General features: G+C 36.8%; 1 protein-coding gene across 1 annotated transcript; it reads right to left on the bottom strand.

Annotated features, from left to right (window-relative positions):
• Positions 1–12,787: 12,787 nt before the first annotated feature.
• On the bottom strand, positions 12,788–15,901 carry LOC308498083 (interleukin-8). Its single transcript, XM_081049398.1, has 4 exons — positions 15,707–15,901; positions 14,704–14,839; positions 14,345–14,428; positions 12,788–13,902 (listed from the first exon to the last, which is right to left on the bottom strand). Exons 1-4 carry the CDS (start codon positions 15,768–15,770, stop codon positions 13,881–13,883), a joined length of 306 nt encoding a protein of 101 aa, XP_080905524.1. The 5' UTR covers positions 15,771–15,901; the 3' UTR covers positions 12,788–13,880.
• Positions 15,902–17,914: the final 2,013 nt, after the last annotated feature.

Below are 17,914 nucleotides of genomic sequence, written 5' to 3'. Positions count from 1 at the left end.
TAATCTGCCTAACAGCAGTCCGCACTTGCCAGCCACCATCTTCTTGCTAGCCCCCATTTTCTGCTAGCGTAGCCACAGATGTTATATTAGTGGCCAATGGCCTACGGGTTACAGCTGACGGCCAACTAGCCACAGCTGCTGGCCATCTGATCACAGTTGATGGTCATTTACTACCCGAGCCAGCATCTTTCTATGTGAGGCCGAGAGCCTGGAAACTGTTTTTTGGGGGCTTTGTCCCCACAATACCTCTACTCACATTTTGCACCCTTTGGAAAACTCACCTTTCCCCCTATTTGCCCATTATGGTATTTTTTGTCAAAAATTACAATTTTTTATGGGAAATCCTGATAAATAAAATAATTTATTTTCATTATATTTTCTTCCCTCCCTCTGTCCCTCTCTCCCTCATTTTTCTCCATTCTCTGAGAATGTTGCATTTTTATCAACCGAAAGGATTAACATTTAATTTAACTGCAGCATAGTCACACTCAACAAATGATAACGAATATCAATGGAAAAGTACTAGAAGTAACTACAGTGGATTTTCATTAGGAATTGGTGTGACTACTAAAAATGCTAATATAGTAGTCAGGTCAAGATCGTATTTTACTGTTATTGTGGTGTTGATTGTGATGGCTGCTGTTATCTATTGATACTGTCTCACTAGATCACTTTAAAAAGTGTTGACTCCTTTTATTAGGGCTTTCAGTGTTATCTTTAAAGAGAGGTTTGAGTCTCATTTTGCTGTTGTTAAGTACTCATGATTCTTTTCCTCAAAATAAAAACTAAAATGAAATATATTAAGTGCCCACCACTGTACCAAATGTGAGAACTATAAAATATACAACATAAATAAGATATACATTTGCATCCGTTTGGGATTTTGCCAAGCACTGAAAATCCCAAGCACTGAAAATGCCAAGCATAAAAATACAGATTTGGAAAGTTCATTAAAAATCATCTAGTCACTTGTTCTTGTGAAAACAATCTGAAGAAACGGAACAACGAAACTTAAAAATAATTTGTCTCTTGCTTGAAAAAAGTGACATTTGTCAGCCTGATAAAATAATTTCTTCCTCTATAATTGCAAAAATCTTCTCCAAGCCCATAGCCTGCATTTACTCCAGTAATAAAGGCAATTGTAGATAAAAAAATATATCTGAACAAGAGCAGAACTTAGTCCGTAATAAGTTTATTATTAATATATGTATCATCTTAGGTCTTGAAAACAAGTTATGCAACCGTAAGGAACACTTACACTTTTTTGAAGGGTGGGCATATTTTTTATTTTATTTTTTTTTACTAGCTCTTGCCAAATGCAGACTTTGCATTTGTCAGTAGAACTAGGAAACTTAAAAGATTTCAGGAACCTTTTTTCTGAGCGTCTTTCAATTCTGCAGATAAATTCTGATGCTAAGGATGATACTACTTATGCTTTCAAGGTTCTATTGATATCTGATATATTTTTAAATATAAAATGAGTTTGGGTCCTTTGGAAAAAAAACTGGGTGTATTTACTGTACACATGACTATATTCTACACTCTGGGACAGCAAAAAATCATATGTGCCTGAGGAGAAAGAAGAGAGAAACTACTCATCATTGCAAAGCCAACAGAATTGGGAACCACCTGGAGGAACCTCTTATCTTGGTAAGCTTCAGGGCAAAAACAAGTAGGAGAAATATAGCATTTACGTCACCCTGTGTGTGGTAGTTATATAATAAGTACAAGGACTGTCCTAGCAGATCATTTTCAAAGAACATATTCAACGTGTTGTAATTGCTAAAATTTGCATCACTGTTCCATAAGTAAAGTGCTACTTTAGTAAGAAGTCATCTTATTCATCAACGACTACAAAGAGCTGGAGGAGGGAATGGAAGACAACTTTCATTCCATTTACACCAGAGAGACACAAAACTAGCAACATTTCTGATTCAAAGGGCAAGTGGAACTTGGTGAAAGAGTAGAATACGAATTGATAGAAATCCCTCTCCGCGGTCTAATGGTTAAAAAAACAAAGCAATTGGAGATCTACCTATATATCAACACACCTGTGCAGGTGAACAATGAGCACAGCCATCAGAACGGGTAAAGTCAAAAGACAGAATTCCAAGTATTGGAAAGAATGTGGAGCAACTGGAACTTTCAAACTCTGCTGAGGGGAATGTAAATGGTACAATTAGGAAAACTATATGGCAGCATCCACTAAAGCTGAAATGCACGTTACATGTGACCCAGTAAGTCCTTTCTTAGGTAAACCTGGTAAAAATATGCACATACATTCCTGCAAAGACATATAATAGGATGCTCATAGCAGTATTATTTGTAGAGGTGTTAAATTGGAAATTACTGAAAAATCTATCAACAATAAAATATATACATTTATTATGATATATTCTACAGCATTGCAGAATTGAGAATAAATTACTTATAATTATACACAAAACTATAAATGAATCTCCTCAGCATATTGTTGATTTAAAAAGCCAGACACAAAAACCTACATACCATATGACCCTACTTATGTGAAGAAGAAAAAGAGGCAGAAAGCAATGTGTTGGAATTATAATAACCCTTGGGACACAGGATGTGATTAGAAAGAAACATGAAAGAGGATTCCGGGGTACCGGTAATGTTTTATTTCTTGATCTGAGAGCTGGTTCAGTTTGTTAAAACTCAGTGAGTTAAAAAACATGTCCGGTTTTCAGTATTTACATTACACTGAAATGAAAATATTTAAAAATAATGAGTAAATATTTTGTAAAGGAGTGTAGAAGAATAGAATGTAGATGATAAGGGAAGTGGCTCATGGAATATGCCATTTCCTCACTCCATGGTACAAGTAATCGTGAGGCCTTTAAAACTTCCAAGATTCTGAAATGCTGACCAGTTTCTATTTTTGCTGTATTTCTCCATAAACTTAAGGAAGTCATAGCCACTAAGGGGATATACTGCTAACAGCAATAGTAAAATGATTTCTCAGTTCGGAATTTCTGTTAATAAGATGTGTACGCATCACTAGGCATTTTACGCAAAAACTATACTACTACAGAGTTAGTGACAAAGACACTTTTAATAAAGTGTTTCCTTACTTTCAGTATAAATAACTGTGTACTCGTCTGAAAGGTAGTAATAGTAATGGAGGACACTGAACAGTAAGAGGCAGATACAGTCTAAGGGGCAAGTACAGATAAGAGTAAAGGAGGGGAGCCCAGGTTCACTACTGGAAATCCAACCTAGGTTATTACACCTAAAGAACAAGTGGAACAACGTAGTTAGGAGGGAAAAAAATGGTTAGAAGCTAAGGTTGCCAAAACAGAGTGCAAGTAAAAAAAATTTTGCATAGTTCAAGAAAAAAACCATAAGCTTTGCTTTTGCTGAATACTGGCCAAGTTTTACTGAGGTGTAGGTCAGTCAAAATAAAGTCTTGTTATGGGAATCTTTATCTCCATATTTTATTATATATATATATATAAGCCTCATATCTAATGCAATCTTTCTCCACCTCCAAATGTCTCTCTCCCTATCTCCTGTTTTGGTTTCTACGTCATCACAACACAATTCATACTAGGATCTTGTCAACACTGGACAAAGGAGAGGAGTAGGAAGTTAAGACTGGGTAGAGAACAGATGGTGGCTGAGAAAGCGCTTGAGCTCAAACAGAGATGAAGACAATTTAATCAACTGCAGCAACAAATCCCAATTATGGCACCTTTATGGTTTATGATATTATGTCCAAATGTTGGTGAAACCTCAGACAGTATCAGAAGGTCCACTGGAGTAGACAGAGAATTTCAAGTGATGGCTCAGTTTGTACTGAGAGTGAAGGTATGTCCAGATGTCATAGCATTTCTCTTAGGGCAATGGGGACAAGGAGGGTAAAGAATTGTCTTTAGATTTAAAGAGTGGAATTGCCTGGAACTAAATTGGTCTAGTTAGTCAAATTAATGCTTGAGGTTAAAGATAGAACCCTAAGCCTTGGAGAGGACTGAGGTAAATGATAGAGTAACTACAGAGAAAATGCAGAGAGATGTATGAGTAAATGAGTCCTGGTTTTTGGTCTAGGCCAGTACAGGCACAGATAAAAGGAGACATTACACAAGGACTGATTAAGAGAAATTATCAGGAAAACATGATTAGATAGAAAATCATGGGAGCTGATGGCCTTCTGACTGGCTTGCTGAAACCTGCTCCTAGGGGAGTCTGGTTTAGTGCTTATATTTTTATTCATCCTGCCAGTATTAGCTTAAGAACTTGGGAAAATTGAAGCTCAGGTTTAGCCCATCTGTTGAACCAGTTACAAGTAGCTGGGGAAAAGAGTGGAAAGGGGGCAGTCATTCATGCTTTATTCTCTTGATTTCTTTCAGTCCCTGTACCTCTTTTTTTGTATTTCTTTTTAATTGGGCATAATGAAGAACAGAGGAATAATTTGACTTTTAAATCATATTTATTGAATAATATTTTCTTTATATTTTTAAACACTCTCCACTATTCCAGACACACAAAAACTAAAACATATTGCGTTTAATATATGTGGTCCAACATTGATTATCCAAAACTAATCTAAGGCAAGTAGTCATGAATGGAACCATGGAATTAATTAAAGAAGAAATATATGTAGTGCCAAATTTTACCATCAGATAAAAAAAAATTCCTTTGAGGGCTTAGTTTTATGAGTCGCATTGGTGATACAAACTAGTAGCCAAAAAAGTTTGACTTGGTAAGTTCTGTGTTTTAAGATAATTTGAATTATTATAACTGCAGTCAGACCATGTGTTCTCCAGTTCACCATAATCCCTCCTACCTCCTGCTGATGGTCCTTAGCTGTTACACACATTAATCTAACCTGTTTGGTCACTGAATATGATTACCATTACTACGGTAGATCTTTGATGTATTTCGAGAAACACATCTAGAGATGTGGCAAAGTCTCAAAGTACAGTGTACTCTACTAGCAAGGAAAAGAAGACAAAGGCGTACAGATGTGGTTAATGATTAGCTTAGCTCCATCACTGCCTAAGGGACATGCTCCCCACACACCAGCTACATAGTCCATGCACCAGGTTCATTGCTACTGACAGAAAAGTACAAATTACTACATACTGTACTTTTGTTTGTTTATTTATCTTGGTTCCTATCTTTCTACTCATTTTTTTTCAAATAGACTTATTTTTAAACATCAGTTTTAGATTTACAGAAAAATTGAGACAATATTACAGAGTGCCCAAATATCCCACACCCAGTTTCTTTATTAATATTTTACTTTAATTACTAGGGTACATTCATTACGATTTTATTCCACCAATATTGATACATTGTTGTTATAGACTGAATGTTCTATAACATTAATATATTGAAATTCTCACTCCTCATGTAATATTAAAAGATGGGGGTTTGGGAGGAAATTAGGTTATGAGAGTGGAGCCTTTTTGAATAAGATTAGTGCCCTCATGAGAAGAAACATGAGAGCCTGCTCGAGCCCTCTGCTTTCTGCCACAGGAAATTACAGCCAGAAGTTGGTGCACTACAACTAGGAAGAGGAACCTCCTTAGAACCCAACCGTGCTGACACAGATTCCCAGCCTCCGGAACTGTCAGAAATAAATGTCTGTTTTTTGTAAGCCACCCAGTCTGTGGTACTTTTTTATAGCAGCCAGAACTAGGTCAATTAAAAATAACCAAAGTCCATACTTAGATTTTCATAGATTTGACCTAATGTCTTCTTTTTCTGTTCTAGGATCAACCCAGAATACATTACATTAGCTGTCATGTCTCCTTAGGGTTCTTTTAGATGTAATATTTTCTCAAAATTTTCTTGTTTAAAATGACCATGACAGTTTTGAGAAGGACTGGTCAGGTATTTTGCAGAATGTCTCTTTATTGGAACTTGTCTAATGTTTTTGTCATAATTAGACTAAGATCGTGGGTTTTCAGGAGGGGTGCCACGGAGGTAAAGTGCCCTTGTCACTACATCATGGCATTTTATCAATATGATTTATCACTGTTGATGTTAAGCTTGACAGATGTAGTGTTTTTCAGGTTTCTTTATTGTAAAGTTACTCTTCTTCCTCCTTCCATATCGTATTTTTTGTAAATAGGATGCTGTGGACAGTCCACACTTCACAAGCATATAGTTATGTACCACCTCCTTGAGGAAGGAGTAGGTATGTAAATTATTTGGAATTTTTCTGAATGGGAGATTTGTCTATTCTACTCCATTTACTTATTTACTCCACCATTTATTTGCTTTATGTTTGGGGTTAGAATATACTACTTCATTTATTTGGTTCTCAAGTTGTTCCAGTATTGGCCATTGTTCCAGCTTTCAGTTGACTCCTGTTCCTCCTTGAAATACCCTCATCAATTTTTTTCAGATAGAGACACTGACTTACTTTCTGACTCTGGAAGATGCTCAAGACCCATCTTGTATATTTCCAGCCCTTGTCTTATGATCAGACATTTCTCCAAGGAACACTGATTTACTTCATTAGAAAATGGTTTTAGAAAACAAGTCCTGGGTGCCAGGCATGCTTGTTGACACTAGAGTATCATTACTTCTAGGTCCTCTCATCTGACAAAGCAAGGAAATATATATGTGTTTACTAACTCATTTATATATATATCTATAAGTATTTCTATGTGAATTCATCTGTATCTTTATTAAGCTAAACAAGAAATCATACTGATGTCTGCAACTCTAATACATTACTACATGAATCATTTTAACTTCCCTTGCTTATCTGAGAAGTGCTGTAACAGTGAGGAACGTAGCTCCCACCATCAGCCTTCTATTACTTAATTGTTTAATTGTTCAGTTATATGTATAGCAGTATTAGAATTTTCAACCCCTAGCTCCTCATGTCATAGGTTTTCCAAGAGTCAAATTTCAAAACTTAAATCTATAAAAGCTAATGTACTATATAGTATGCGTAATGAAAGTATAAAAATGCCATTTATTCTTTTCCCAATAAATACCAGACAGAGCACACCATATTTTAAAAATCAGAGTTCATGTATCTTTGTTCACTATAAAACCTGGTCAAATTTTTAAACAATTGGAGAAGGTATAGATTAAAAAAATATATAGCTTATACAAAATCTATGCAACACTACATGTGGAGGATATAATTTAAATTCTAATAAGCAGATATTACTAACTTCTATCTCCATTTTGAAATAAAGAAAATGAAACAAAATTTTAGTAAACTGAAAAGTGAAAAGATTCCTTCAGGAAAACAGTGCAAATAAATAGACTTATAAGTAGAAGTCAGACTCCTTTTCATGTTAGCAGAGGCCTCATTCAAACTTTATTGTAAGATCTTGTAAATATACATTTTTTTTTTTAGGATCTAAGATATCTACCTATCTATCTATCATCTACATGTACACATATTTGTAAATGAAATTAATAATAAAAATTTTGTTTAAGAAAATATACACATGAGCTGGTTATTAAACATGTCTGGCATGTACTAGAGAAGAATAAAATAACTGTGGAAAGTTGGTGGAGAAATAACACATACATCATGATGAGGCTGTGGGAGACCTGCAGAAACTAGTTGTTCCTTTAATAAAACATGTCTCTATATGGGATTCCTGTAAGGGGAAAGCTGAATACTTTGGGAAACATAAAGAAAAAGTAAGTCTAGGCAGAGGTATCTACATATAGAACACTTTCCCATAAATAATTCATTTAGGGGAACACTAAAAATAAGCTCACCTTAGGCCAGAGACTCATCGTTAAAGTACCCCACTCGGTCACCACCTTAATGAACAGTCAAGGACCCCGATGGCTGTCAAATGCATGGCTGTCTCAGTATCAGGGGCTACTCCTGGAAAACCCTCGGATCTTGTTAGAAACTCTGCGCACCCTGAACCCAGCCATTTTCCTGCCAGCCGAGGAAGGGGATCCAGAACATGACTGTATAGAAGTCATCAGCGAGGTCTACACCACCAGACCCAACCTCCAGTGCAGCCCACATCCTAACCTGAATCTTACTCTGTATACTGACGGCAGCAGCTTCCTGAGGGATGGAAAACGTTACGCAGGGCATGCGGTAACTACCACAAATGAGGCAGGGGCACTTCCATCGGGATGGTCGGCCCAACGGGCAGAACTATGGGCACTAATAAGAGCCCTTACTCTATCCGAGGGCCAAAAAGTCAACATCTACACCGACTCTCGGGATACCTTTACAATCGTCCATATCCATGGGGCTATATACAAAGAAAGAAGCCTTCTGACCACGGAGGGAAAAACTATTAAAAATAAACAAGAAATCCTTAAGCTCCTACAAGCCATTTGGCTTCCCCAGCAGGTTGCACTTATCCATTGTCCGGGCCATCAGAAAGGCAACGAGCCCTCAGCAGTCGGGAACAGACTTGCCGACACCACGCCAAATCAGCGGTGATGGGAAGCCCTAGTGAACTACTCTTGGTCACTGACACTACCACCACGTCCCTCCCGCAGTACACAAAAGAAGAACTCAGATGGGCAAAGTCAGAAGGGGCCACCAGATTGCCACAAGCGTGGTGGCAACTGCTCGACAGAAGACTCTTCATCCAGCCCTGCTAGGTCCTCAAGTAACCGCTGAATATCACAAGTTAACCTACTTAGGAAAAACTGCTCTCGAGGGCCTCCTAGCCAAAAACTTCTACATTAGCGGGCTGTCAGCTTTTTGCAAATTCATCGGAGAATGCTGCCTTACTTGTGCAAAGAACAATCTGAAGTCCAGCCCTAGCCCCATCCCTGGGATTCAGAGAAGCAGTGCCACACCTTTTGAGGACCTCGAAGTCGACTTCACTGACATGACAAACTGCCGTGGTACTAAGTACTTGCTAGTCCTGGTCTGTACCTACTCTGAGTGGGTCGAAGCCTTCCCCACTCGGACTGAGAAGAGCCGCAAAGTAGCCAAGGTCCTCCTTAGGGAGATTATTCCCAGCTACTGGATTCCACTTTCTATCCACAGTGACAGTGGCCAGCTTTCATAGCAGAACTCCTCCAGACAGTAACCAGAGCCATGGGCAACAACTGGAGACTCCACACAGCATACCAACCACAAAGCTCAGGGAAAGTTAAATGCATGAACCATACCCTCAAGGAGACATTAGCTAAACTCCACCAGGAGACCTCCCTAGGGTGGGTGGACCTCCTACCACTAGCTGTACTTTGGGGTCGCTGCACCCCTGGCAAATCTGGATTCTCTCCCTTCGAAATTATATTCGGGAGGCTCCCTCCCCTGCTAACCAGCCTCCTTGGCCACACTCTCCAGCTGGGGTTCTCCAGCCTCCAAAACCAGATGGCTGTGCTAGGCAAGGTCCTCACAGATGTACATGCTTACATTCTGGAAAGTGCCCCCATTTCTCTTGGGACCGCTTTACCCTGGGAGACCAAGTCTGGGTCAAAGATTGGAAGCTCGAAGCCTCCGACCCCGGTGGACAGGCCCTCACACTGTTATACTTGTTACTCCCCCGCTCTTAAAGTTTCAGGCATCTCTTCATGGATCCATCACATTCGGGTTAAAAGAGCCCAACTGGAGGATGACACCTGGATTGTCCAGCCTGACCCGGCCTGTCTACTCCGTCTGACCCTCAAGAAACAGCCCAATGAGCCTCGTTGATCTCTGCCCAGCCTCCATCTTTGCTGTTATTGGACTCCGAATGTTTCTAGCCTTTGTTGGTCCTATTGGCTCCTACCCCTGGCTGGCCCACTCCTCACGATCCTCCTCCTTGCTACCATTGGGCCATGCATAGTTGCTGCCATACGTTTCATAGAGACCTTCGTCACCCGTCGGGCTACAGCCCAGATCCTTGCTCTACAGGGTTATCGCCCTTTTAGCCAATATAATGATCTCCAAGTTGTTACCACTTACGATCATGAACTGGGGGGCATGATGGAGAAACTGACCTAAAATTGTTCTTTGCCACGTGCAACTGACCTAAGACGGTGGCCCAAGTGGAGAGAGAAGTCCCCAGCCTAAGCCCCAGCCCACTTCCGCATAGTCCCCTCCAAGCCACACCCCAAGCCAATCACCAGATGACACCTATCCCTTCCTCAACTCCAGGAAGTCCCCAACTCATAAAAACCTGCTTAAAACCTTGTTAGGGGCTCAGTCTTTGGCAATGATCCCTCTGAGCCCGCCGGCGTAATAAAGCTGACTCTCCTAACTTTCTGAGTGCTGCTTGGGTTCTTTCCAGTCCTGGAATCCAGGACTGTATGTGCAGCGTAATAGTATGTGCAGTGTGTGTATTATAGAATTTTACAATTAATACACTTTTAAGGTGAATACTTTTTTATTATTATTTCTTCATACCTTTTTATTTTGGATGTGTGTGTGTATCTTTACACTGATGTTACTACTTGGTAGAATTTGATTTGTGAATTTATAATTCACACAAATGGATTAAAGGTATGAGGTAATAGATTGCATGTTTAAGTTTGTGTCTAAATCTGTGTCTACACTAATAAAACCTGTGTCTATATACTGATTTTACTAATATCATTGAGGCAAAATGAAGTCAAAATTTTCAATTCAGCAGTTGACTGGCTTTTCCTTCTCTCTAAATCTTGCTCTTACACTCTCTTACTCTTTGTTTTTCTTTTTTGGTTTGGGTACATAATACCTAATCTCTAATTTGATTCACTTATTTGACTTTTTGATAGAATACTTTGCTGTCTTAGGGACAGTGACAATATAGATGACAGAGTGGAAAAATCATTAAGTATATTTTAAAAGTGATAAAGATAATTAAAAAGTAGGTGGTTTTTTAAGTATTTATTATTAAGATTCACTAGGTTAGTGCGAATGTCTTCACTTTACTTTCAGAGATGGAAACTGATCATATTAAAGAAGTGTGTTTAACACATTAAGAGGTTTTGTTTAAAGCTGGGAGTTCTTTGATGATTCAATCTCCAAATAGCATTAAAAAGCCGACGAAGATCAGATTTTTGAGCTACTTTTATGACTTCCTACTCCTTTTTTGGAAGGAGACCCAGGAAGAAGAAGGGCTTACAATGTTCACATTTTAAAATGAGATGTAACTAGAATCCACCAAAATTTTCAATTCCAAATTTAAGCTTTCTAGAGAATTCTATAGTCCGTTTAGCATAGCTATATCTGTCAGTATTTGTTCTGTTTCATGGCAAAGTCCAGTCACACTGAAATTTTTCACTTCTCAAATCATGTCATGTTCTCGCTTACAAATTACTTCTCCCCTGCTGTCTAGACCACCCTTCCCCACACACTCTTCCCCTACACTCGTCTTCCCTTTGTGTGGCCAACTCCCACTCATCCTTCACATTCTAGTTTAGACTTTCTCAGGGAAACCTATGCTAGTTAGGTAACGTAATTCCTTGATATCTGCTTCTGAAGAACCCTGTACTTCTTCTATGGACATTTTATTAAAATTACTTGTTTGCTTTTGGTTTTATTCATTATGTATGAGATCTACAAGATGAAAGATGGCAAGAGGGAGTGGGTACAACAAGTGATCTTGAATTTGAAGAGAAGAATATGAAAATGAAATTTAGGCAGAACTCTCAGGAAGAAGAAGCCCCACAACATGGCCTGAGAGGAGCACAGGCAGGGAGAAATCAATTCTAGAGGGAACACTATTTCTAAGAATAGTAAATATCAGGGCTGAATTTCTAGTTAGTTCTTGCTTGTGCATCACTTATACATTTTTTTTTTTTTACTAATTCTACTATGCTGCCCACTTTTGTGTTCATGTCCACTGGAAATTAGAAAAGAGAATGGGCTTTGTTCCACACCACAGATAATGGTGGACCCATAGAGAGAATTGTAGCTGCAGGTACAGAGAGCGCATGTCAGGAGCTAAATGACATAGGAAAAGTAGGCTGCAATGTGAACTAACTAATGAGAAGATGAGAGTGGACTCTCTTCCTGACTCCCCATTGTAGAGCTTTCAAAATGAGTGGGTTTAAAATACCCAACAGCAACAGCAAATGATCTGGGGGATAGACAGTATGAGTCAAAGTTCTAAGATCCTTATTTTTTGACTAACAATGTAAAGTTAAGCATTGGTTAATTGGATTTCTTAAAACTATGGATTGCTATTTTTCATCATTTCTGGAAAGTTTTCAGCCTTTGTCTGTTTAAATGTTATCTCTAATCCTCTCTTCTGCTTGCAAAAATCTATTTTGACACTTAGAATACCTTATCTCTGTATTTGCCATGTCTTTTCCTTTCTTTTTTCCAATTTACTATCTCTTAATTTCTCATATAAATTCCAGATTCAGTTCTTTGGGTTTGTTTCCTAGATCTCCAATTTTCTTTTCAGCTGTGTCTAATCTGAGTTTTTTAGTTAAATTAAATAATTGTCTTTTTTACTTTTAAGAGTTTTGTTTGCTTGGTCTTTATTCACACATTGAACTTCTTTGCCTCATAAGTGTCAGTTTTATTTTTCATTTTGCTGAGAAGCAGCTTATAGCATGTATCCTCTTCCCTCTTTACTGACTTATGGGCTGTGCTAAGCTGTATAGACACCTGGGCTGCTTCGTGGGAAATCTAGTCAGCCTTATTAGCAAAAAGGTATACAGTGCGGTTTGAGAAAATTTCCATTATTCTATGAAACAGACTACTGTTTGTAACTATCTCTGGAAATAAGTTCTATTTTTCTACAAATCAAGGTTTGCAATTTCCAACATAATATACAAAATGCTAAAGAGAAGCATTTATGTTTTCTAAATCATTTGGTTTTTTTAAAAATGCAATCAAAGATATAAAACAATAAATTTTAAAACTACCAAAGAAACACAAACACCTGATGACCTTGACAATAAGTTTTATTTTAAATGTGTTATAGTTACATTTATATTTCTAGACCATTGAAAACAGTAGGAAAAAATCTCTTTGGGAGCAGGTAAAAGTATCTTAAAGTAAAAAAATTGTGTTAAAAACCACAATTATTTAAATAAAATTATAAGAATTTATTTAAACATAATAAATAAGTTTTAACCAGCAATAAATTACTTTGTTAATATTATCTGGTGAATTTTTGATGTTTTGAGAAAGATAGACGTAATTCAGGATTCTGGTGACTCAATACAGTATAGTATAACAAGACAATACAAGAAGTATCAAAAGTAGGATTGCCAGTTCAATGAAACTTTAAGATAAATAATGGTGTACTTATACTAAAAAATTATTCACTGTTCATCTGAAATAAAAATCAACTGGATGTCCTATTTGTTTGCTTTTAATTTTGCTAAATCTGGCAAACCTGGTCAAAATACAAAAACTCTGATCAAACTAATTCTATATATTGCTTAAGATCTAAAATAAATATAAATTCATGACCATCATTATACTGTCCTATCAACAATGTGGTTTTTTTCCCATTTTTCGAATTCATGCACAAATATGACTATATTTGATGCTTAAATAAATATATAAATAATAAATAGGGGAATAAGTTACATTTGGAAATAATTTACATGATCATGAAAAAGTTAAATTGCTTCCATGTGTCCTCACATTTCTGTGAGGTAAGATGATGGCTGATACTTTTTCTCCAGGCTAGTAATAAAGAAGAAACCAAGACGCAGTTGAACAGGCACTCATGGATCTTGGCCAGCAGACTAAGGTTGCAATATTTAACCAGAAAAATAATACCAGATATCCAGCTAAATTTGAACTTATGATATACAGTGAATAATTTTTCAAATATAAGTGTGTCCTAGATATTTCATGGGACATTGAAAAAAAACTATTCATTGTTTTACTCAATATTCAAATTTAACTGGGCGTCGTGTATTTTATCTGGCAACTCCACACCCGACCCACACAGTCCATGAAGCACTAGAGTAGGTTCGGTTGAAGTTTCAGTGGCATCTTTACCGAGGAGAACCCTTTTTTTTTTTCATGAAACCTTCTTCTCAGCTCTGAAAATAAATAACATAAAATTTAAAAATTAACAACATTCTATTAAGAAGTAAAGTATATTCCTTAAAGATATGTTTAATGTAGAAACTAACAGTCTTAGATAGTCATGTGTTAGAAATGGTCTATATTTTCAACTATAAATACAGAGACCAGATAAGTTATCATCCAAACCAGCTCACTTCTGAGGATGAAAGGGAACCATAGTAATGACACAGGGAACAGGCATAAACCCAGACTTCCCTCGACAAATTGAGATATATGGTCTCCTCATTCGTCAATACTACAAACTCATTATTGCTGCTCTTTTTTTCTTTTGATTACCGAGGCAGTTACCTAAAAGAGATTTTCAGCAGCAGCAGGAAATTTATAGGCTGACTCTTGGACTGTATATCAGGATAAATGAAGAATTTAAATTATTTATTTTTTTAAAAATCAACTAACCTCTTCACAAATATCTGCACAACCTTCTGCACCCACTTTTCCTTGGGGTCCAGGCAGACCTCGTTTCCATTGTTGAGCTTTACACTGAAATGAGAGATGTATGATTAAAATCAATTATTTAGTGAGTTTCAGACATCCTTTTGCCATTCAAGCCATGGTTTCTTAGGTCTGGGCATAAAATCTAAGTTTAAAGCAATTTTGAGCTACAAGTAATGGAAGGTACCATATTAAAATGTCATGAGGACAAAGGATTTTTCTTTCTGTTCGTAGGAACTTGAACTTTATTGGACACTTCCACCTTCCTCAGTTCTAGGTTTTCTAAAGTAAAAAAAAATCGAATCACTGTTGAAAGTACTTACATGATTTCTGATTTTTCACAGTGTGGTCCACTCTCAATCACTCTCAATTCTTTGATAAATTTGGGGTGGAAAGGTGCAGAGTGGGTCTTTATGCACTGGCATCGAAGTTCTGTAGCTATTCTTGACACAACTGCAGCTGTCAAAAAACATCAAGCAATTAATAGTTGATTTTATCAACAGGCACAGCTCTGCTAGCTAGCTACTCCCTCTTTAACTCTAGTAAGAAAACTTGGTGACTGTGTGTGTTTTTCTTTGTTTTAAAAATAGTCTTTCTTGACAACATTGAATACTTTCCACATAAAGACTTAGAGTTGTCTTTGTGCAATGTTGACATCCTTATAATACTTTCTTCCTATTTGATATTGCATAATACTCTGATATCACAATGCTATTTGTGGCAAGCAAACTAAGATTCAACAATAGGGTAATTGCTTTCAGAAAGAATTAATCGAAATATATACGTGAGTTGCACAGAGATGTCTTGTATTTTAGCAAAATATTAATGCTTAAGAGAAAAGAAAAAAATTGTAAAACTATATACCATTAACATTCTAACTATATTTGTTTTATAAAAGGCATCCAAGAAGGTCTATAATCTGTCAGGATGTTCTTAAACCAAACAAGAATTGATAGTTGTCTGAAGCTTGTCAAAATAGTACATGGAGTAAAATTACCTGAGTTATCTTGCTCAATATTGATAAATAATATGGGTAATAAGATGTACTCTAAATTATAGATTTATGTTAAATACATGCATAGTACAGAGTATGAATGGTAGGAATGGAATGTCTACATTAACCAAACTTCATACTTTTCTAAGTGTTGTGTAGATATACAGTCTAAACAAATTAAAACTTCAATTGAATTAGTTGACCTTAAATGACTGCAATTATTTTCTTTTCCTGAATAAAAATGATGTTTTTATCAAAGCATTAAGATAATCTTGCTATCTGAGGATTACATTTAGACACAGCAAAACTCTGCAACAGAAAGATGGGCTTACCTCTACACAGAGATGCAGAAAGCAAGAAAGCAGCCAAGACAGCCATAGCCAGCTTGGAAGTCATGTTTACACCAAGTGTTTTCTTTCCGCTTTCTTACTGGATCTTGTCCTAGAAGCTTGTGAGCTCTGTTGTCCCCAGGGACTGGTGTTGGATGGAGAGCTCCTGTGGCTTTTTATATTATCGCAACAGACAGCGAACATGTGCACCCTCATGCTTGCATTATGTCAGAGGAAATTCCACACTATGCAATTTTCCGCCCGCCCTTTGAGTGCCTGAGTCATCAGACTTCTCTAATTGGTCTCTTATCAAGTTTTCAGCATGACTGAAGTTGTATTTGATCTTGACAATAATTTAACTTTATTTATTTTATATAAAAACATGTCTCTTTTAAAACATGTGTGAATATAATTTTTAAATAGTTAAGCCTCTCACTTTGATTCATCATTATCAGTTGTATTCCTTTTTATTTATAAACTTATCATAGTACTATCTGCCTGCTGTTAGAGTAAGGTCCTTTATGATTATTTCTTTATGGCACAATCGTTTCGGCATATTATATGTGCTGCAGTGATGGAGGAAGTAAGCTAGTCAACCACTTTTATTGGGAACACAATTTATGAAAAGTCCTTTTCTAAGCATTTTGGGAAGTTTCCAGGAGCACATAACAACTTTTCAAAAGATTTGGTTTTGCTAATGTGTGTTTAACAGAATGAAAGGGCACACCTTTACACCTTTCATCCTGTTCCACAAATATTTATCAAGTAACATCTGAGTAATGTAGGATCTAGAGATGGATAAGATAAACTACTTGTTCTTAAAGAGTTTGGTCTATCAGAAGAATAAAGCAATATAAGGACCTGACTATATTACAGAACAGAGAAGTGGCACCAAGACATTAATTCCAACAGAGGCATAAGGGCAAAATCTTCCATAAGTAGTTTCATCTGAGCAGGGCATTGAAGGATGGGAGGTCTTTCAGAAAAAAATGAAAGGGCACAACAGATTCTAGATAGCACACTCAAGTGATAAAATGCAGATATGCTTGTGCTCCAGGAAGTGGTTCACTGGGGTTTCTTGGTTGGGGTGGGATGAGGTAACCTTAATGGAAAGGTAAGCGGTGTATGCTTCTGTGGAAGGAACATGTAGGTTCAAACTCTGGTTCAGCCACCTAATTTTTATGTGGCTTTTAAACTCTCTAAGTTCCAGTTTCTATATCTGTAAAATGGGTTTAATAACTCATGAAGTTAAACATGTAAACTTTCTGGCTTCACCTTTAAACTGGTAAATTATCATCCAAGAGCTATGGTTTATATTTCTCATTTTGTCAGATGATTGATTTCCAAATTACGAAGACATTCAATCAACAATTATTTCCTAAAATTCTCATTTGCTTTAGAGGCATTCTTAATGAGGGACTGGTTTCTGGAATACCAAATTGAGCCAGATTATATCATGTAATGTAACAATATAATAAAATTCAAATGATATCAGTTCAAGTTATGTTTTGCTATAATTAAAACTACAGATCAAAATTTGATTGTATTAGAATTCAAGCTGACCTTTCAGATTGAAAGTCTGTAGTATGGAGAGTGTTAAAATCTATAGAATTTCAGAACATTTAAGGAAAAAGGTAGTTTAAATACTGATATAGGATTTAAATTAAATTATTTGACAAAGAGTGATTGAAAATTGGACCAAGAGTAATGAAGTTTCAGAATGTGAACAATTGTGGCTTGGGGAGAAAACTTCCTTTGCTGTATGATTTGTGTAGTGAGCCTAGCTAACTTCTTAAATATCACTTCAATTTAGTTGACATCATAGACACTGTGTGTGTGCATAAATTAATTCTCATAACAATGGGATAAGTAATAATATCCTCATTTCACAGATAAGGAAACTCAATGTCTCCACGTTCATTTATTCAAGTAGTGGTAGAGCTGATAGTTCAAAAACTTTACTAGTTTTTTCTCTGGTCTAAAAGCACATTCACGAAAGGGAGTTGAAAGTACTTTTTTTCAGGACACTAGGACAAAACGCCATCTTTTTTCTGGCTCAATGTAAGTTGCTTCTTCCATTCCTCTTGAGTCCTCAGAAATCCATGTGGGTTTCCTTGGATAAGGGAAGCACTAAGCAAGGGAACTTAAAATAGTAAAAGTCTACCTTTGGGAAAGTACACAATTTATAAAGAATTCTGCTTACTTCAACAT

Source organism: Rhinolophus hipposideros, assembly GCF_964194185.1.
Source record: "Rhinolophus hipposideros genome assembly, chromosome: 1".
In the NCBI taxonomy this organism is placed as follows: Eukaryota; Metazoa; Chordata; class Mammalia; order Chiroptera; family Rhinolophidae; genus Rhinolophus; species Rhinolophus hipposideros.
This window is presented reverse-complemented; position numbering and strand designations above follow the sequence as displayed.

What these genes read in the sequence shown, in the direction of transcription:
- LOC308498083 (XM_081049398.1), bottom strand. Translation starts at nt 15,770, where the DNA reads ATGACTTCCAAGCTGGCTATGGCTGTCTTGGCTGCTTTCTTGCTTTCT. An exon ending in TTCTGCATCTCTGTGTAGAG is followed by an intron (nt 14,840 to 15,706) that starts GTAAGCCCATCT and finishes GTTTTTTGACAG; the next exon opens with CTGCAGTTGTGTCAAGAATA. An exon ending in TGTGAAAAATCAGAAATCAT is followed by an intron (nt 14,429 to 14,703) that starts GTAAGTACTTTC and finishes CTCTCATTTCAG; the next exon opens with TGTAAAGCTCAACAATGGAA.